The 21,507-nt window shown below is 45.1% G+C and overlaps 1 protein-coding gene across 3 annotated transcripts in view; it reads left to right on the forward strand.

The window, feature by feature from the left end:
- TOP1MT (DNA topoisomerase I mitochondrial) overlaps positions 1–21,507 on the forward strand; it is a 30,282-nt gene that overhangs the window by 191 nt on the left and 8,584 nt on the right. The window contains exons 1-9 of one of the 3 annotated variants that reach the window (XM_035125936.2): positions 4,778–5,192; positions 7,756–7,871; positions 9,544–9,665; positions 11,116–11,238; positions 12,580–12,767; positions 14,388–14,532; positions 16,382–16,525; positions 18,114–18,299; positions 19,641–19,709. In XM_035125936.2, coding sequence (XP_034981827.1) covers positions 5,053–5,192; positions 7,756–7,871; positions 9,544–9,665; positions 11,116–11,238; positions 12,580–12,767; positions 14,388–14,532; positions 16,382–16,525; positions 18,114–18,299; positions 19,641–19,709 — 1,233 coding nt within the window. In that variant the 5' untranslated portion in view covers positions 4,778–5,052. Of the gene's footprint in view, positions 1–4,776; positions 5,193–7,755; positions 7,872–9,543; positions 9,666–11,115; positions 11,239–12,579; positions 12,768–14,387; positions 14,533–16,381; positions 16,526–18,113; positions 18,300–19,640; positions 19,710–21,507 lie in introns of those variants that run through there. The other 2 variants (XM_060277559.1, XM_035125938.2) reach the window with 2 other exon arrangements.

A 21,507-nucleotide genomic window follows, 5' to 3' on the forward strand; every position in this document is an offset into this window, starting at 1 on the left:
TTGTGTTTGCAGATGCTTATCTACTTCTGGTTACTTTCCATTTGGCAAAAACGATCGCTCAGTCATCAGCTGCACGCTTACTGAGTTCTATTCGCATTATGATGGTGGGACGTGGGTGGCGCTGTGGTCTAAACCACTGAGCCTCTTGGGCTTGCCAGTGGGAAGGTTGGTGGTTCGAATCCTTGTGACGAGGTGAGCTCCCATTGCTCTGTCCCAGCTCCTGCCAACTTAGCAGTTCGAAAGCATGCGAGTGCAAGTAGATAAATAGGTACCGCCGCAGAGGGACGATAAACAGTGTTTCTGTGTGCTTTGGCACTTGTCACAGTTCTCTGTACGCCAGTAATGGTTTAGTCCTGCTGGCCACATGACCCGGAAAGCTCTTTGTGGACAAATGCTGGCTCCCTCGGCCTAAAAGCGAGATGAGCGCCACAACCCTATAGTCGCTTTTGACTGGACTTAACTGTCCAGGGGTCCTTTATCTATTTGTGTTATTGCATTACAGTATTTAACCTTTTTGTAAAACATCAAGCGATGATCCAGTAGTTCTTTTCTTTCCCGTCTTTGTGTATCGGGAGTCTGATTCCAATTGCTGACTTCTTTGGCCTCGTGGGTCCGCCGCTGCTGATCTCTTCCTCTGATTTCCAACGATGACCTTGGGTGGCATCAGGCTGGGGTCTGAGAGAGGCCAAGGAAGCTGCTGTAAAGGGATGGGTCGGTTGGGAAAGGCTCAGGAAAGGGCAGCCCAAGCAATCGAGGGGATGGAACGGCTCCCCAATGAAGAAAGGTTATGCCGTTTCGGAATTTTTAACTTGGAGAAAAAGCGAGTGAGAGGCAATAAAGGTAAAGGGACCCCTGACCGTTAGGCCCAGTTGCGGACGACTCTGGGGTTGTGGCGCTCATCTCACTTTACGGGCCAAGGGAGCCGGCGTACAGCTTCCAGGTCATGTGGCCAGCATGATTAAGCTGCTTCTGGTGAACCAGAGCAGTGCACGGAAATGCCGTTTACCTTCCCGCCGGAGCAGTACCTATTTATCTACTTGCACTTTGACATGCTTTCGAACTGCTAGGTTGGCAGGAGCAGGGACCAAGCAACGGGAGCTCACTCCGTCGCGGGGATTCGAACCACCGACCTTCTGGTCGGCAAGCCCTAGGCTCTGTGGTTTAACCCACAGCGCCACCCGCATATAGATGTTTATAAACTGATACATGGCCTGAAGAGAACGGATAGAAAAGTTTCTCTCTCTCTCGAACTCATGGAGATGCAATGAATGTCGAGCAATTCAGGACAGATGATAGAAAGTGCTTCTTCAGCAATGCTTCAGAATCCCAGTTGCTGGAAACCACAGCAAGAGGGGAGAGATGCTCTTGTGTTCGAATCCTGCTTCCAGGTTTCCCATCTGGTTGGCCCCTGTGAGAACAGGATGCTGGACTAGGTGGGACATTGGCCTGATCCAGTAGATCTCTTCTTAGGTTCTTATGAGAGATGGGTATTTGGGGAGCAAGGGGTGCATTTGGGTGCTAACATTTGGCCGGACAGGATGTGGGGTGGTTTAGTGAGTCCTGGCTTGCTGGGCTCTGGGAGAGATGGGATAGGCTGCCGGGGGGGGGGGGAGGCAGGCTTTAGAAAAGTTTCATTCAAACTTAGTTATAAAAGCTGCTGTGATTGTTGCCGTTTGAGAAGCTCGACTCCTCCGCCAGATCCCACAAGTGAGGAAGCAGAAAGGATGGGGGGGGGAGAACATTTCTGGAGGACGGCCTGCTATCCTTGAATATCCTCAAAGTCATCCTTCTCGTTGGTCCTCCAAACCACACATGCTCAGAGGTATGCTTGGTACTGGAGAGAAGCTGCAGAGTTTCCTTAGCTGCAGAGTTGTATTTTGCATGTGTATGTATTGGATATGTGCAGCCAGCCTTATTTTCATGGACGCACTGCATTTTTTTATGTTCAAACATACAAATAAAAGATAAAGTTAAAGGGGCCCCTGACCATCAGGTCCAGTCGTGTCTGACTCTGGAGTTGCGGCGCTCATCTCGCTCTATAGCCCGAGGGAGCTGGCGTTTGTCCTCAGACAGCTTCCGGGTCATGTGGCCAGCATGACAAAGCCGCTTCTGGTGAACGAGAGCAGCGCACAGAAACACTGTTTACCTTCCCGCCGGAGCGGTCCCTATTTATCTACTTGCACTTTGACGTGCTTTCGAACTGCTAGGTTGGCAGGAGCTGGGACCGAGCAACAAGAGCTCACCCCGTTGCAGGGATTCGAACTGCCGACCTTCTGATCAGCAAGCCCTAGGCTCTGTGGTTTAACCCACAGCATATACATAATTAACTAATATATCCAGTGATAGCTTCTTGGGGGGGGGGGGAGAAATCAAATATTATAAAAAAATTAAAAACTATACATCTTCATGTTTTCAAAAAGAAAAGAAAAAAGAGAAAAATAAAGAAAAAGACAAGACTAAGACAATAACAAAAACAAATTTTGCATATGTATTTTCTATTAGATACTAATTGACATGATTTAGTCCTATAGTAGCCATTTCTCATAAGTAATACCTTTCCACATGGAATGAACCTCCTTATGTATTTTACTTGTTATAGACTTCCATCTACCTTGTAACGGTTCATTTTACCTTTCAAAAAGAGAAATTCCCCTTTATTTTGCTTTTATCCTCATCTTGTTATGAGGAAGCAATGTATCCCTATTTACAGAATTTTTCAAGGCACAACCAAATCTTAGTAGTGGGAACTTGTTTCATTAAGTACTGAATTCTTAGCTTTCCTGTTGAATGCATGTAGTATTTTTCTGGAATTCTTGTTAGGATGCGCAACAAAGCTTTGAGTCAGTCCTTCTCATATCTCTCTCTCCCCCGGCCTCTGTAAAACTGAACTGGCATTGCTGATATCTTAGAAAGCCAGTATTTGATTTTAGAGTTATTCCACTTCTAGGTTTTTTATCAATAATGCTCACAGATCTAGGGCTCTCAAGGCAACAGCAACAGTTGGTTGGCCCTGCATCTCTGAGCAAAGAATCAACAAAGCTTTTCCATGTTCTATATACTGTGCCTTAAATCTATTTACCCACTAGGTGTCAGCATTGTTGTTGTTGTTGTTTAGTCGTTTAGTCGTGTCCGATTCTTCGTGACCCCATGGACCATAGCACGCCAGGCACTCCTGTCTTGCACTGCCTCCCGCAGTTTGGTCAAACTCATGTTCGTAGCTTCGAGAACACTGTCCAACCATCTTGTCCTCTGTCGCCCCCTTCTCCTTGTGCCCTCCATCTTTCCCAACATCAGGGTCTTTTCCAAGGATTCTTCTCTTCTCATGAGGTGGCCAAAGTATTGGAGCCTCAGCTTCACGATCTGTCCTTCCAGGGAGCACTCAGGGCTGATTTCCTTAAGAATGGATAGGTTTGATCTTCTTGCAGTCCATGGGACTCTGAAGAGTCTCCTCCAGCACCATAATTCAAAAGCATCAATTCTTTGGCGATCAGCCTTCTTTATGGTCCAGCTCTCACTAGGTGTCAGCATAAAGCATTCATTTTCATGTTCTCAGATGTCACAGAAGTACATAAGTTGTCTCACAGTCAGCATCTTGAATCATCATCGAATTGTAGAGTTGGAAGGGTCCCCAAAGGTCCTCTATCCTAACCCCCTGCAATGCAGGAATCCTAAAGAATCCCTGACAGATGGCCATCCAGCCTCTGCTTAAAAACCTCCAAGGAAGAAGAGCCCACCTCTTTCCACTGTCAAATAGCTCTTACATTCAGATAGTTCTTCCGAATGTTTAGTCAGAATCTCCTTTCTTGGAATTTTAATCCATCAGTTTGGGTCCTGTCCTCTGGAGGAGGAGAAAACAAGTTTACTTCATCTTAATTTCAGGGTTGTGCGTTCAAGCCCCATGTTGGGCAAAAGATTCCTGCATTATGGGGGGGGTTGGAATAGTTGACCCTTGGGGGTCCCTTCCAACTCTGTGAGTCTATTATCATCAAACATTTATAGTTTTAGATCTAGAAGTTTGGATTGATTGATTGATAGGCTGGGGCTGAAATCCTACGGGCACTTACTTGAGAGTAGTACGCCCTTTTGGACCCAGGGGGACTTACTTCTGAGTAAGCTTCCAACAATGTCAGTTGCTCGTACTTGCTAAGATTACGTAGTACGTCAGGAAAATTCACGGCAACGCGGTGTAAAAAGCAGCAGAAGCAGCTCAAAACCAAATGCTTTAAATCACTTTTTTGGGGTTAGGTTCCTCCCCCCCCCAATAACCCTAGCTAGGACCCAACTTTTGTTGAGATCGGGTCACTTACTTAAATACTATTAATGCAAGATTTCTCAAATGTTTCCTTCTGAAAACAAGCAAAACAAAACAAAAACCTATAAAGGCAATTGCCACAATTGTCTTCAATAACATACAAACCAACTTAATTAAAAACTTCTTCCCTCCCATTTTTTTAAAAGAAAGAGTAAGAAATGAAACTGTCATTTCCCGCATATTAAATACAGGAGGGGAGCGATGGGAGAGTTGTAGTCCAAAAACATCTGCAGAGCATCTGCTTGGAGAAGGCTGGGCCACCCATTTCCCACCAAAAACCTCCCAAACGAGCAAGAACCCCCTAATGTTGGTCCTGTCTCTTTAAATGAATTTGGCCGGGTCGGAAAGGCTGCCTAGCAACCGCTTTGCTTGCGTCACGTGGCGAGCGAGGCAGAGGCCGAGCGCCCTGAACTACATTTCCCATCATCCCTCAGCGCCGTGGCATTGTGGGTATCCAGGACCGCTGATCAAAGCATGCCTGCTTTTTTATTATTATTTTTTAAAAAGTGCATTGTTGTCCTTAAAGATTAGGATGATTATTTTGGAAAGCATGCATGGAAACACATGCATTTGGTTTTTGTTGCTTTTATAACCCTTACTTTAAGAGGGCTGGGGTGAGATCAAAGCATTTCCAGGTGGAAGGTCAGGCAGGAGTGTGGCTGGGCTGCAAGATCATCTTAGCAGGCAAGGAGGCATAGCAGGGTCAGGCTTTTGCAGACTGACATGCTCGGCATCCTGGAATGCTTAAGCATGTGCTTCCACTGGCAGCGTGGGCATCATCCCACGCCCATCTCCCTCCAGCCTCCCTCCGAGGCTTCCTGACATTTAATGCCATGCGGCTTCATGCAGCGGGCAGGAATGCGAAGACCGCGAAGATCAGGTATGGTATGAGAGATAATAACATTTAACTGCAATAATGGCCTCGGAGAATGAGAGGAAACTCAAAACTCTGAAAGTGAGCAAAGAAAAGGGGCAATGTCTAAATCTAAAGAATATTTTAAAACAGTACTGTGAAAAATGCAAATCTCCTGGCAGGTATAAGACTGAATCTTGCACATTAAAGGAAATCATAAACGTAAAAATGGTTCCCGGTATGTAATAGATATAATAGGAAATGTGTGTAGGTTAAGAATATTTAGAAAGCACAGTGAGGTGATTTGGAAAGTCAAAGAGATGTGTGGTGTTAGATGATGTGTAGTCAATTAATGTTTAGTTGTCATTTTGGTATTGTTTTTGTCTGTTTGGGTTGTATGTTTTGCAGTAATAATAATAATAATAATAATAATAATAATAATAATAATAATAATAAACAAACTGCAACCCAAAACCCACTTATTTATCGCAAACTGCCAACACGGCAATCAAACGTGTATATCTCATTTTTTCGCGTTTCTTCTTGATGACTGCTGTTGTAAGAAATATAATCCTTCATAAAAAATAGCCTCGTGCCTTTAGGGTGGAGGCGGGTGAGGAAGTTTCCTAGGAAACTTTGTTCTTGAGGGGGTGTGGTTTGGGGCAAAGATATATTTTTTATTTCATTTCATTAATAACGTTTATTTCATCTTATGAAATTTATGTACGGCTTGGTTGTGTGTGTTGTGTTGTGTGTGGGGGGGACCCTCCAAGCAGGTTGCAAAAAGGATAACACAGTAAAATTGTGCAGCATAATTTTAGCAGGAAGAAAAGCGCCACAGAATAGACTGGACCGAATTCCTGTGTTGATTCCGGCATTTCTGGGGGTTTGATTCGATGACTCTCAGGATCCCCTTCCAACTGTACACTTTTATGAAAGTAAAACTCATACGAGCTTTGCAAGGATCTGTTTCAGTCTTCTATATTTGATGGAAGCTGCCAATTGTGGCTGGGGCAACCCAGTCAGATGGACGGGGTACAACAAATTATTATTATTATTTTTATTATTATTATTATTACTATTACTATTGCTATTACTATTTATTACCTCTCTGGAACTTGTCACTTACTTTTTGGGAGCTCCTCTAATTGACTTTTATTTTCTCTTACTTGTTTAGCCCACTCAGTCCTATTCTCACAGAGGTCAAGCAGGTCTAATTTCATTTTGCGTCCTCTCGAAGGAGTCCAGGGCAACAAGCTGCCCAGCTGCAAAACAATTCGATTAAAAATAAAACCTATTAACTAAAGCTGCAAAGTATATCTGAAAACAGTGAGAAATAGCCGCTTACACTAGTTAATTGCTTCCTGGTTACCAGTGACATTGTCTTTCAGCCCTCAGATTTGTGGGTGGCCAGGAGAGTTTTAAAATTCCTCTTCAGTGTTAATGATGAGGATAGAGAAGTGCGCCTCCCTGGCGTGGGCATTCCAGAAAGAGGGAGCCACCTCAAAGCAGGCCCTGCCATGTGCAACAGGGCAACCGTTGCAAACTTTGTAAATTTCACATTTTGCAAACCAGGTCTCTGTTGCATGAGTAAATAAAACGATGGCTTCATCCGTGTGAATGAAATAAAGATAAATAAAATAATGGGTCCATCTGTTTTTTTTAAATTGTATTTATTGACATTTTCCACATAAAATTTCCATTCTCATCACCGTCTTACATCATAGCATAAACAAACATCAAAAAAGAAAGAAAAAAAAGAAAAAATTACAAAAAAGCAAAAAAGAAAAAAGAAAAAAGAAAAAATGCAATAGAGAAAAAAAAACAAGGAAAAAAAGCATAAAAGAAAAACCAATCTAATATTCATAACTCTGTCATAACTTTGGCTTCCTCGCTCCTCCCTTTCCAAGTCTAATTATAACCTCTACAGTATTTGGCAATTTTTCATAATTAACAAATTACAAACATCTTCTTTTAATTCTTATAATAATACCTAATATAAAAATTACTTATACCACATAACAAATTTCTTATTTCTCTAATTATTCCCTTTAGCCTCTTAATTATTCACTAAAATTATTCTAACTTATACAATGAACATTCTAACATCTCACTTAATCACTATCTAAAATCCCCCCTCCTCCGCCCGGTGACCAGCCCCTGGAAGTCTCAAACCAACTCCTGTATACAGTCCAATTCCAAACCGTTTTATCAATCCCTTATTTGCACTAATAATGGGTCCATCTGTTGGGGCTTTGGAAATAAATAACATTTGGAGATAAATTTGGAGAAAAGAATGGGTCCATTGTTTTATTTGGAGGTGAATGTAATGGGTCCGTAATAATGGCCTGCAGTCTCAAATGATGGCTCCGAAAGAATGGGCCCATGAAATTTGGATATAAGTAAAATAATGAGTCCACCCATTTGTAGGGACACTGGAAAGCCTGGGCTGAGCTTAACTCCTGCATCTTTCCCAATAATAATGATAATAATCGGATTTTCAATACAAGAAACAAAGCCGTCCGAGTTAACTGTGAGCAGAAAGGGAAAATGTCATCCTTGGTTCCCTGGCATCTTTTGCTCTCACCAGGTGGGAAGAGGAGCAGCATGCGAACGGCGTGAAGTGGCAGCAGCTGGAGCACAGGGGACCGTACTTTGCGCCGCCCTACGAACGGCTGCCGCGGGGAGTCTGCTTCTATTACAACGGTGGGTGGTCTTTCCTTCCATTTTTTTGGAATGGGCTGCAGGTCCCTGGCTTGCCTGAAGCCACCCTGAGTGGCAGGGGGCTGGGGCGGGAGAAAGAGATGGCACAACAACCCACTCAGGATCGGTGCGACCGCGTGGCTGCAGCCTGCGCCTTGGAGAGGAGGATAGCAAGAGAAAACCTGCCAGCGCTCAGATGCTCCTCCTTTGACCCTCTCCAATAATAATAATAATAATAATAATAATAATAATAATAATAATAATAATTTATTATTTATACCCCGCCCATCTGGCTGGGTTTCCCCAGCCACTCTGGGCGGCTTCCAACAGAAAATTAAAACACAATAATCTATTAAACATTAAAAGCCTCCCTGAACAGGGCTGCCTTCAGATGTCTTCTAAAAGTCTGATAGTTGTTTTCCTCTTTGACAACTTCCCTACCTGAAGATGTTTTCTAAATGTCAGGTAGTTGTTTATCTCTTTGACATCTGATGGGAGGGCGTTCCACAGGGCAGGCGCCACCACCGAGAAGGCCCTCTGCCTGGTTCCCTGCAACTTGGCATCTCGCAACGAGGGAACCGCCAGAAGGCCCTCGGTGCTGGACCTCAGTGTCCGGGCAGAATGACACTCCAAGTTTACTAAGTTGGATATATTTGTTCCCTGGCTGTCTGCGCTAAACAACCCCTTCATCTCTGGAATTTAGGGCCGCCCAGATGTCCTTTTTATTGTGCAATCGTGACGGTTTGTGCTCATGATGATAATGGGGCGGTTATATGCAATCGATGCTGTCACCTCCTGCAAAAGATTCGGGATACTGCTTCCTTTTCAATCAGCGTACATCCCAGAGCTCCCTGCTGAAATCCTGTAACTTTTGGTTCCAATCAATGTTCCGGGTCAGGGTTGTTTTTTTTTGTCGCACTTTGGTTGTGTCATAGCGCAAGATGCCCCCTCCCCCAAGGTGGCAATAATGCGGTAACATGGTGGAATCATTGCAGAGCAAAATGTGTGGGCAGTCCAGTATAAATCCACCATGAATGATTTCATCAATAGCATGTTGCAGAATTGGACCTGCAGTGCCCCCCCCCCAAACCCCAACCTAGACTGAAAGGGCCTTTATTTATTGGCATAGCCAACCCTCTGTCCTGGACAGGTTGGTGAAGGAAACAGGCAATGGTTGAATGGCAAGGTCTTGGGCAAAGGGCAACTAAAACAAATTTACCGTAGTTTTTGGTAGAGGTTTTTCAGTCTGAACAGTTAACCACATCTGTAAGGGGTCATAAAAACGTAAGAAGTGTCTGCTGGATTAGTCCAAAAGCAGATCTGGTCCAAACAGATGCTCTTCAGAAGCCTCTTTTAGCACGGCAACACCTGTACTGTACTTTGGAACTCCCTGCCTCTTGATGTTAGGCAGGCCACGCTTGCTTCACTGTTTCAAGCACCTACAGGAATAATAAAAAAAAATATTTTAGCAAGCCAAACCCAAACATGTTATTTAGTTATCCGTATTTGCTTTTAAAATGTTGCTGGTTTTTATCTGTGCATTACTTAATTCTGCTTAGAGATAGTTTTTGTCTCTAGGACAAAAAGAATGGACCTTTTTACAACTCAAAAGCAGAACGCAAAATGGCTAAAACAGTTTTGTTTCTTCCTGCCGGGCCACTGTTGTTCTTTGCAGGCAAGCCTATGAAACTCAGCCCGGCGACGGAGGAGATTGCCACATTTTATGCAAAGATGCTTGATCATGACTACACGAGAAAGGCGATTTTCAAGAAGAACTTTTTCTGTGACTGGACAGAGGTATTTGCCTGTGGCTTCCTGGGGAGAGGGGTGTGTGTGGCTCAGTGGCCAAACATCTCCCATGTGTGCAGAAAGTCCCAGGATCAGTCCAGGTGAGTCTGGCAACTGGAACCCTGGGAAGCTGCTGCCAGTCGGTGTAGACAAAACAAGGCTCAATGGCCCAGTGGGCAGCTTTTTGTGCTCCTGGCAACAGCCCCACAGTAGGTGAGTTATGACCCAAAAATGTCCAAGAGGGTTCAACAAGCCTTTAAAGTGGAGATCTTTATCTCAGTCTATCCATATTGGATTTGAAGTCGGTTTTACCTTTGTAATCACCTTTAATCCTTTGTATCTAGGGAATTGCTAGTATGCATTTGTAGATGTGGAATCGTTTTTATTGCTAAATTGCTTTAAGATGCTTTACACGAAGTAATTCGTAGCTGGAATCAAATAGATTTAGCTGTTCTTCCAGCATTGCAGTCTATGACTATGTAAAATCAAACATTAAATAAGTAACAGCCCTTTAGGAAGGCAAGCAGGGAAGCTCCCAGAACCGGAACTGGAGGTCCCCATTGTTATGCTGTTGCAATGATCAGAAATGAGCACAAGACAGGAAGGTCCCATGAACTCAGAAAGTCTGGGACCATATACTTGTATTTTACTGACATTCTAGACACATTTTTTGTTGTTGTTGTATCAGGCTAATTTCCTGCCGGCCTTGAGACATCCCGCAGGTGCATAAGTTAAGAAAATAATTGCAATCTTAATGGATCAGGGCAAAGTATTGTGTTTCTGGCAGTAGTCGGCCTGGTTCCTCTGGGAATCAGGCAGGTGAGGGGATGAGGATGGTGGGCAGGGCCTTGTGGTTCATCCCCATCAACTGGTACTTAGAGGTAGACTGCCTCCAACATGGAGGCTCCACTGAAGAGCCACTACCAACCGTTTTGGGTGTTCCTGAGCTGGGTAAAGGTAAAAAAAGGTAAAGGACCCCCCGGGATGGTTAAGTCCATTCAAAGGCGATTATGGGGTTGCGGTGCTCATCTCGCTTTCAGGCCGAGGGAGCCGGCGTTTGTCCACAGACAGCTTTCCAGGTCATGTGGCCAGCAGGACTAAATCACTTCTGGCACAACAGAACACTGTGACAAGTGCCAGAGCGCACGGTAACACCGTTTAGCTTCCCGCCACAGTGGTACCTCTTTATCTACTTGCTTTCGAACTGCTAGGTTGGCAGGAGCTGGGACAGAGCAACAGGAGCTCACTCCATTGTGGGGACTCGAACCGCCAACCTTCCAATCGGCAAGCCCAAGAGGCTCCGTGGTTTAGAGCACAGCGCCACCCGCGCCCCTAGACCGACACGTGAATCTGTGGGACACAGCTAATTGGCATTATTGACGATAATCTCATGGCTCATGTGCCTTGGTGTGACAGGCAGCTTTAGAACTCAAACCTCTGCCTCCTTGATTTCCTGTAGCAGATGACGTCAGAAGAGAGGAAGAAGATCAGGGAGCTGGACAAATGCGACTTCAGAGAGATTCACGAATATTTTGTGGAGAGACAGGAGGCTCAGAAAGCTCTGCCAAAGGAGGAAAAACAGGTTCAGACACACCCCTGCTTGCTGATAAAACCCAATACCTCTTTCGCCACTGAACTGCAATTGTAGATTTGTGATTTTTCTCCTAACTTAAGGGAACACTTTGCCCCCAAATGCACCTATTCAACCACTTTATTATTATTATTATTATTATTATTATTATTATTATTATTATTCAACCACTTTGATCAGTGGAAGTTTTGCAAGTGCCTCAAAATGCCCATTTTCAGGAGTTGATCTTTTACTGTGGCAGCATTTGCACTTTGGAACTCCCTGCCTCTTGATGTGGGGCAGGTGCCTTCCCTGTATGGATTTAGATGCCCACTGAAAACTTTTGTCTTTCAGGAAGCCTTCCCAGATACATAATTTAGTTACTTGTAGTTGTTTTAAAACTTCCACCTGCGTCTAAACCATAATTTATTTTATGCGTACATGCTTTTAATGGCTCTGTGTTGCCTGCAGTTTGATCATTTGCACAAGCTTAGATACCTCTGTGATAAAGCGGTTTATTAGCTCTTTCTAACTAATTGAAATCAAAATGAATAGTCTTGCAGGTTAGGCTATTGAACATACAGTACGTTCCACATGGTCTAGTCTTAGCAAACACTTGAACGCTGTACAGTTAGTCCACCCTCAGAAGGAGGAGGCAGGCTGTAGTTGTAGTAGTAGTAGTAGTAATAATAATAATAATACAAGTTACAGGTAGGTAGCCGTGTTGGTCTGACGTAGTCGAAACAAAATAAAAAAATTCCTTCCAGCAGCACCTTAGAGACCAACCAAGTTTGTCATTGGTATGAGCTTTCTGAAGCATGCACACGAAAGCTCATACCTATGACAAACTTAGTTGGTCTCTAAGGTGCTGCTGGAAGGAATAATAATACAGTCATACCTCGGTTTAAGTACGCTTCGGTTTGAGTACTTTCAGTTTAAGTACTCTGTGGACCCATCTGGAATGGATTAATCCACTTTCCATTACTTTCAGTGGGAAAGTTTGCTTCAGGTTAAGTACGGACTTCCAGAACCAATTACACTCATACTTCGGGTTAAGTTCGCTTCAGGTTAAGTACGCTTCAGTTTAAGTACTCCGCAGACTGTTTGGAACGGATTAATCCACTTTCCATTACTTTCAATGGGAAAGTTCGCTTCAGGTTAAGTACGCTTCAGTTTAAGCACAGACTTCCGGAACCAATTGTGTACTTAAACCGAGGTACCACTGTATTTATACCCCACCCATTCTTCCTCTACCCTTATCAAAGCCTGACTTAAAACTGTCAGAATAATACCTCGTTCCGCACATTAATTTACCTCTCAGTCTTATTTCTTTTGCCCGTTTTTAAAACCCAGAAATTAAAAAAGGAAGCAGAAAGAATCCAAGAGGAATATGGTTACTGCATAATTGACGGGCACCGGGAGAAGATTGGCAACTTCAAGACGGAGCCGCCGGGTCTTTTCCGAGGCCGTGGGGACCACCCAAAGATGGGGATGGTCAAGAAGAGGATAATGCCCGAAGATGTCATCATAAACTGTAGCAAGTGGGTAACTGTGGCTTATAAGGCTGACTCCGTTGGACTCAAAGGGGATTTCATCTCTTGATAGAGGCCTGTTTCAAACTTTTTTCAATATTGCACTTTTTTTTTATTGCTGGAAAAGCCAGGAAAGAAATTAAATAAAGGGAATACATAAGGAGACATACAGTAGACCCATAGGACTGTTGATTTGGAAGGTGCCGCCAAGGGCCATCTAGTCCAACCCCCTGCGTTTCACTCTCAAACAACAGTTTCATCTGTTTTTATAAGGGCCTTCTCGGTGGTGGCGCCCGCCCTGTGGAACGCCCTCCTGTCACATGTCAAGGAAATAAACAACTATCCGACTTTTAAAAGACATCTGAAGGGCAGTCCTGTTTAAGGAAGTTTTCAGTGTTTGAAGTTTTCTTCTGTTTTTAATGTTCTGTTGAAAGCCTCCCGGAGCGGCTGGGGAAACACAGCCAGGTGGCTGGGGTAGAAATAATAAATTACTATTATTATATTATTATAATAATAAATGCATATTGTGTATTGTGCATTACAAGGCCGTGGGTCCTTGCAAGAGAAGAGGCAGTCGAGAAATAAATAAATCATTTTTAGCATCCAAGCAGAATGCATTTAGATCTACCAATGGCTACATCTCATCGATTCCATTGTTTTCACCTGCAGCAGAGAGTGTTTAATCTGCTGGGTTTGGTTTTTTTTTTGGCTTTTTTTTTTATTCGTTAGTTTATAATTGATAGTAGGGTTATTTTTTTAATTGCTTAACATTTTGATTGTGTTTCCAACAGGCTGGATTTGATTTAAATCAAATTGATTTAATCACGATTTAAATCACTAGTCAGTAAGACTTGATTTAAATCACTGGTTAGTAAGACTTGATTTAAATCATTCTTTTTTACAGAAAGACTAATTCTTGCTGGTATAATCTTAATATTTACAACCGGTTGAAGTTTTCATTTTTGGAATAATAAATTTTCAGAGTAGTTTTTACAGTTATATCAAAAATTACTGATTTGGTTATACTATTAGAAATACATAGACAGATAATTATGAAATTATTGTGAGGTTTAATAAGTCAGCTGTTTAGATTTGAACAACTTTTCTGCTGTAGTTTATTGGAAGAAGAAATACAATTGTTTCCTTAACAGTATTTTAAACAATTTATTTAACTAAAGCAATAACATTGTAGCATACGTATCCATATTTGTTAACTGATGTGGTTAAACTTTTTAAAAAAAAAAAATAAAAAACTTAAGATTACTGGTAAGTTTTAAGTACACATGAAAAACCTAAAACAAATCCTTATTTCCTGATGAACTGTAATGTAACTTAAATAGAAAACTATCTTTAGAAAGATTTTTCCTCCAAAAGCATTTTTATTTTAAAAATCCAATTTAAATCAAAGAAATCCAATTTAAATAATAAAAAACACTGATTTTTTGATTTTTTAAAAAAATCATTGATTTTCATCTGCCCTGATTCCCTGTAAAAGTAGTCCAGAGAATTCAGTTGTTTGGTCGCTTATACGAACAAAACACATATTTTCACCAGATTGTGATGTTGCCTGTTCTGCTTTCCGATTATTTAATCTTTCCCCCCTCCTCTCCCCCCCCCCTTTTTGGCTAGGGGTTCCAAGATCCCCAAACCCCCTCCTGGGCACAAATGGAAGGAAGTTCGGTCTGACAATAGCGTAACCTGGCTGGCGTCGTGGACGGAGAACATTAATGGGGCCATAAAGTACATTATGTTGAACCCCAGTTCCAAGCTGAAGGTGAGGGGGGGGGGCAGGCATTCCCTTTGGGTGTACAGTTGACCCTCCAGATATGAATTAAATTCATTCCGGGCATTTGTACTTAACCTGAAAAGTCCACAACTGGAGGCCATGCTTCTACGCACACACACATGCAGTGCTACATATTAAACAGCACGTGTCATATCCGTGGGTGCAAATACCGTATTGGCCCAAATATAAGCCGCACCCGAATATAAGCCGCACCTTTAAAATTCAAGTTGGGGGGGGGGGAGAGACAATATCTGAATATCAGCCGCTCCCTTAAAATTTCGCAGCCACTCACACCCGTTCTGTTTTACCGGATGTCTGTTTCAGCAGCAATATCGTAAAAGCCCATTTTTGTAAGGTCGCAAATTTAAGCCGCTCTCTTAACTTTTCACGGTCAGAATTTGGGGGGGCGTGGGGAGGTGAGGCTTCTATTCAGGCCAATACAGTATATGTGTTCATCTGTGTTAGCATCAAATAAATGCTAAATTCCACTAGAGCAGTGCTGAAAACCCCACAGCAGGAACCAGCATAGAATTGTAGAGTTGGAAGGGGACCCCAAGAGCTATCTAGTCCAGCCCCCTGCAATGCAGGAATCTCAGCTGGAGCACCCATGACAGATGGCCATCCAACCTCTGCTTAAAAACTTCCAAGGGAGGAGAGTCCACCACCTCCCAAGGGAGACCGTTACACTGCTGAACAGCTTTTACTGCCAGAAAGTTCGGAATCTCCTTTCTTTGGAATTTGAAGCCATGGGTTCGAGTCCTACCCTCCAGAGCAGGAGAAAACAAGCTTGCTCCCTCTTCCGTGTGACAGCCCTTGAGATATTTGAAGATGGCTATCCTATCTCCCCTCAGTCTCTTTTTTTCCAGGCTAAACAGACCCAGCTCCTTAAACTGTTCCTCATAAGGCTTCGTTTCCATATCCTTGAGATGTTCTTTCACAGAATGCAGTTGCCACAAGTTGGCTCTTGTCTTTTATTCCCAACTGGATCTGCCCTGCTACCTTTGCCTGCCTCCCTCCCTCCGGAACGTAGAAAGCTGCCTTTAGCCAAACTATTGGTCAATGTAGCTCAGCAACGTCTACTCTGACTGGCAGCAGCTCCCTGGGGTTTCATAGAATCATAGAGTTGGAAGAGACCACATGGGCCATCCAGTCCAACCCCCTGCCAAGCAGGAAACACCATCAAAGCATTCGTGACATATGGCTGTCAAGCCTCTGCTTAAAGACTTCCAAAGAAGGAGACTCCACCACACTCCTTGGTAGCAAATTTCAATGTCGAACAGCTCTTACTGTCAGGAAGTTCTTCCTAATGTTTAGGTGGAATCTTCTTTCTTGAAGTTTGAATCCATTGCTCCGTGTCCGCTTTCACCCTCTTCTATATGACATCCTTTTATATATTTGAACATGGCTATCATACCACCCCTTAATCTTCTCTTCTCCAGGCTAAACATACCCAGGTCCCTAAGCCATTCCTAATAAAGCATCGTTTCCAGGCCTTTGACCATTTTGGTTGCCCTCTTCTGGACACATTCCAGCTTGTCAGTATCCTCCTTGAACTGTGGTGCCCAGAACTGGACACAGTGAGGTCTGACCAGAGTTTGAGAGCTACCTGGAGAGGCCATTGGAGGTGGAAGCTGGGAACTTCTGCATTCAAGGCAGATGCTCTGCCACTGAGATAACAGTCCTCCTTGCATTCCTTTGCATTCCTTCCTTCCTTCCTTCCCATCACTCTTGGTAGCCTCCGCAAGAGGATCCACGAATTCCCGAGGCACTCGTCAAATTTAGGGCTCCTTCTCTTCTCCGGGACGCCTGCCATCTCCGGTTCTGCTTCTCTTTCCAGGGGGAGAAGGACTGGCAGAAATACGAAATTGCTCGCTGCTTGAAAGGGGTGGTGGGCAAGATTCGTGCTCAGTACCGGGCAGACTGGAAATCAAAGGAGATGAAGAAGCGGCAGAGGTCTGTGGCCCTTTATTTCATCGACAAGGTAAGGGCTGCTTTCCGGGGCGGGGAATATCGCTCTTAAAGCCAGTTGCGAATATTCCTTTCTAGTAACGACAATAATAAAAAATCATATATTATTTATACCCCGCCAATCTGGCCGGGTTTCCACAGCCACTCTGGGCGGCTCCCAACAGAATATAAAAAACACCATAAAACATCAAACATTAAAAGCTTCCCTAAACAGGGCTGCCTTCAGGTGTCTTCTAATAGTCAGATAGTTGTTTATTTCCTTGACATCTGATGGGAGGGTGTTCCACAGGGCGGGCGCCACCACCAAGAAGGCCCTCTGCCTGGTTCCCTGTAACCTCGCTTCTTGCAGGGAGGGAACCGCCAGAAGGCCCTCGGAGCCAGATTTCTAGGATATCTGACAGGGGTCCCGCCAAGCCTTGCCTGGAAAAGCTGCTTGGGCTTAGGGCCCTTCCTGAGCTGTGGCCCTGCTAGTGTGGGAACCTGCCTCTGCTTCTCCCATCTCGCTGTCCGTTTCGGACAGTCGCCGCCTGGAGGTCCTGGGCTGCCCGGACGGCAAGACCCACCTCTCAGCCTTGCTGATGGGGGATCAGGCTTCAGGGAACCCGGTCCCTTCCATGGTAGGCAGCCCAGAAGCAGATAACAAGAAGAGTTCTTACCAACTCCTTTTTTTTCAATATTTACAGAGAGAGACTTTGAGAAGGGCCTCTCCATTGCAGTAATGGCGTTGCTCCACTCCTCCGTCTCTCCAATTCTGCGCTATCCCTGCGCCAGCTTCCTGCCTCTGAGATTTCTGCTCTCCTACTCTCAATGCATGCCTGGTCCTGGTCCTGGGAGTCAGGAATGCTTTCTAGAGACACTGAGTCTGTTCGCTGTCTCTCCACTGGTCAGACATTAAAAGGACATCTGAAGGCAGCCCTGTTTAGGGAAGCTTTTAATGTTTAGGGAAGCTTTTAATGTTTAGGGAAGCTTTTAATGTGTATTTTAATTCTTCTGTTGGAAGCTGCCCAGAGTGGCTGGGGAAACCCAGCCAGATGGGCGGGGTATAAATAAATAAATAAATAAATAAATTATTATTATTATTATTATTATTATTTCTTCCTGCTGCTCTCCCTATATTTCCCAGCTTCTCCCCTCTGCAGCCTCTGAACTGTGACCTTCTGCAAACCACTGTTTTGCATCTATACCAGGCATAGGCAAACTCCAGCACTCCAGTTGTTTGGGACTACAATTCCCATCATCCCTTACCACTGGTCCTGTTAGCTAGGGATGATGGGAATTGTAGTCCCAAACATCTGGAGTGCTGGAGTTTGCCTACGCCTGATCTATATTGTCCTCCTCCTCCTCTCGGGAAGGTACAGGAAGAGAGGGGGGGCGGTCCTCACCATTCCTCCTCAGTCCAGTCCCTGGCATGGGGTCCAAAGGAGTGAGGAGGGGAAGCGCCTAAGGTTTCTGGTCTCCCAGCTGTGCCAATGGATTTGGAAGGGGTTCCCTAGGGGGGTCACTCATCCGCCCCCCCCTGCAATGCAAGATAGAAGCAGTGTTTTGGAGAGAGCCTGCGTCTGACTCCCCTCCTCCCCCCTGGCTCTTGTGTCCCTCCCCAGCTGGCCCTGAGAGCGGGGAATGAGAAGGAGGAAGGGGAGACGGCAGACACGGTGGGCTGCTGCTCTCTCCGCGTCGAGCACCTGAGGCTTCACCCTCGGATGGACGGGAAGGAGAACGTGGTGGAGTTTGACTTCCTGGGCAAGGACTGCATTCGCTACTACAACCAGGTGCCTGTGGAGAAGCAGGTGAGAGAGGAGAGAGAGGAGGGTTGCAGGCCGTTCCTCGGGTCGGTGGGCACCATTCTCACTCTGCCACAGAACCAGTTAGCAGTTTGCTGAACCAAAAGCAGGTGGTTGTTGGCGCGATTAGTATTATTAAGTTCATAACCCAGCCTTCCTCCTGAAGGGGACCCAGGGCAGCAAACACACAGGCGATAAATAAGAATTTGAGTTTATTTTTATATACTGCCCTTTATCAGTAGATCCCAGGGCAGTTTGTAACGTTAAAAGCACATTACAGAACGTCAGTGATATATAAAAAACATAATAAAAAAGCATACTGAGAGAGATAAAGTAGATGAAGCATTTACAACATCTAAAGACATCTGTAATTCAGATGCCAAAAGTTTATCTCCTTACAAGTCTTGTTGAAAGCCCAGCTGTTTGCAGCTTTGCAGCAGAGAAAGTTAAAGAGAGTTGTCCTCGCTCATGTTGGGGGATTGTGAATTTGACATTCCTTTGAGGCCTTTGAAGCTGTTTCTATGACAGTGTTCCTGGAAAGCCCGTCCTCTTTAAAAATAAATAAATAAAAATCTTATTTTTGTTCTTTAAATTTCCTTGGAGGACACAAAAAAAGACATTATGAAAACCTGTATACATACACCACAACTTATAACAGTTTAGAGACGCTGTATGTGCCTTTCCTTGTTTATTTGTTTGTTTTGTAACAAAAGAAAATCCTGAATAAAAACTTTTTTTAAAAAAAAAAAATCAGTTTTAAAGAATGCCCTTATTAAGTGATCCACGAGTTAGTATCACCCTTTGGAACTGGCCTTTGGGCTTCTGGAGAATTTGTAAATGAAATAAAGCTCCAGTGTTCTCCCACAGAGGTATATTTGTCTTTTATCCCTCTTGTGGGTGGCGCTGTGGGTTAAACCACAGAGCCTAGGGCTTGCCGATCAGAAGGTCGGCGGTTCGAATCCCTGCGACAGGGTAAGCTCCCATTGTTCAGTCCCTGCTCCTGCCCACCTAGCAGTTCGAAAGCACCTCAAAGTGCAAGTAGATAAATAGGTACCGCTCCGGCGGGGAGATAAACGGCGTTTCCGTGTGCTGCTCTGGTTCGCCAGAAAGCAGCTTAGTCATGCTGGCCACATGACCTGGAAGCTGTCTGCGGACAAACGCCAGCTCCCTCGGCCTATAGAGCGAGATGAGTGCCGCAACCCCAGAGTCATCCGCGACTGGACCTAATGGTCAGGGGTCCCTTTACCTTTACCCTCTTGCCAGCCTTTACTTGTGAATCACTTTACCTACTCCTGCCATTCTCCTGAGCTGACATTGCTCTCAGAATTTCCTTCTTGATCATTGCAGGTGTTCAAGAATTTGCAGTTGTTCATGGAGAACAAAGGACCTGGGGACGATCTTTTCGACAGGCTCTCTGTAAGTAAGGGCTGGCCTTCGTGGATGTTTTGATCCTGGGTATTTTGAATGCCCAAGTTCTCCAAGCAATAGCAGATTTGTATACCTGAAGGAGCGTCTCCATCCGCATCGTTCTGCCGGGACTCTGAGGTCCAGCTCAGAGGGCCTTCTGGCAGTTCCCTCCCTGCAAAAAGTGAGGTTACAGGGAACCAAGCAGGGGGCCTTCTCGGTAGTGGCACCCGCCCTGTGGAATGCCCTCCCACCAGATGTCAAGGAAATAAACAATTATATGACTTTTCGTGGACACCTGAAGGCAGCCCTGCCTCGGGATGCTTTAATTACCTGTTATTTTGCTGTATTCCATTATATTATGTTGGAAGCCGCACAGAGTGGCTGGGGCAACCCAGTCAGATGGGCAGGGTACAAGCGATAAATTATTATTATTATTATATTTCTGACGGTAAGAGCTGTTCAACGGTGGAACAGACTCCCACGAGAGGTGGCGGGCTCTCCTTCCTTGGAGGTTTTTAAGCGGAGGTTGGATGGCCAACTGTCAAGGATGCTTTCGATGAGATTCCTGCTTTGCGGGGGGGTTGGACTGGATGACCCTCGGGGCCCCTTCAAACTCTACGATTCTATTATTATTAAACTTAGCAAGCCTGGGTCTGGTCAGCGGATAAATGAGGCATCATGTAGGAACAACCCCATTTCAGGTTTACCACACCTATCAGCCAATCACCCATTCCCACCACCCTTCTGAGTAATACCCCTCTCCACCCTCTCACTATATATAAGGGTCTGGTGACTTCTGTTTCAGAGTATCTGAAGAAGTGTGCATGCACATGAAAGCTCATACCTATGACAAACTTAATTGGTCTCTAAGGTGCAACTGGAAGGATTTTTTTTAAATTTTGTTCCCATTTCCACTGCTGTGAGTTCCTTGAATGGGCTTCCGCTCCCTTTCCCCCCCTAAGCTTCCTTTCCTGAATAAAAACTGTGCACACACACACACCCCAAGACCACTCCATTGTAACCATTCAGCCTCCCAAAATGTCTACACCTCTTGCGATGGTTTGACCCCTTTCTATTTTTAACAGTACAGATTCCACAGACACCCTCGCCAGGGGCGTACCCAGGATCAAAACTAGGGGGGGCAAGCCATGGGGACCATGCCAAGGGATCGGCGGCTGCGCTCGCTGCTCTCCAGCAACCTCCTCGCCTCTCCTCCCAGCGGCGGAGAGGAGGAGCGAGAAGAGGCTCTTTGGCTGCCTCTCTGGAACTCGCTCGCTCGAGGGCCGCTGGCTGCGCGCTCGCCCTCCCGCTCGCTGATTGGGTGAAGGGGTGCTTCTCCCAGAAACTGGCCCCTCTCCATGGGCGGAAGGGGAGCTGGCGCCCCGCTCCAGGTGCGAGGGGCGTGGGAGGTGCCGGGCCAGCGGAGCGGAGCTGCTTTGTGCTCGCTGCGGCGGCGGCGAAGCTCAGCGTTGAGGGAAACGCGCCTGCCTTCTCTCCGTGAAACTCGCTGGCAAAACTCCTCCCCCCAATCTGCCGTGCGTTTACAAGAGCTCAAGCGGCTCCCTCTGAGGATTCCCTTTCCCTTCTGGGCGGCTGTGTCGCCGGCGGGATGCCTGCCTTCCTCGCTCGGCTGCTGCCTGTTTTATCATTTTATAACCGTTTAATTTTTTGCTTCTAGGGGGGCAGCTGCCCCCCATGCACCCTCCGTATTTCCTCAAAATAATTTCTCCTGCATATTCCCTGCCTTAACTTAATGGCACATGTTAATTTATCGTTAACAGCTATATCCCACACCTCTTTGTGCTAC

The sequence above is a fragment of the Zootoca vivipara genome, chromosome 8 (genome assembly GCF_963506605.1).
Source record: "Zootoca vivipara chromosome 8, rZooViv1.1, whole genome shotgun sequence".
NCBI lineage: Eukaryota > Metazoa > Chordata > Lepidosauria > Squamata > Lacertidae > Zootoca > Zootoca vivipara.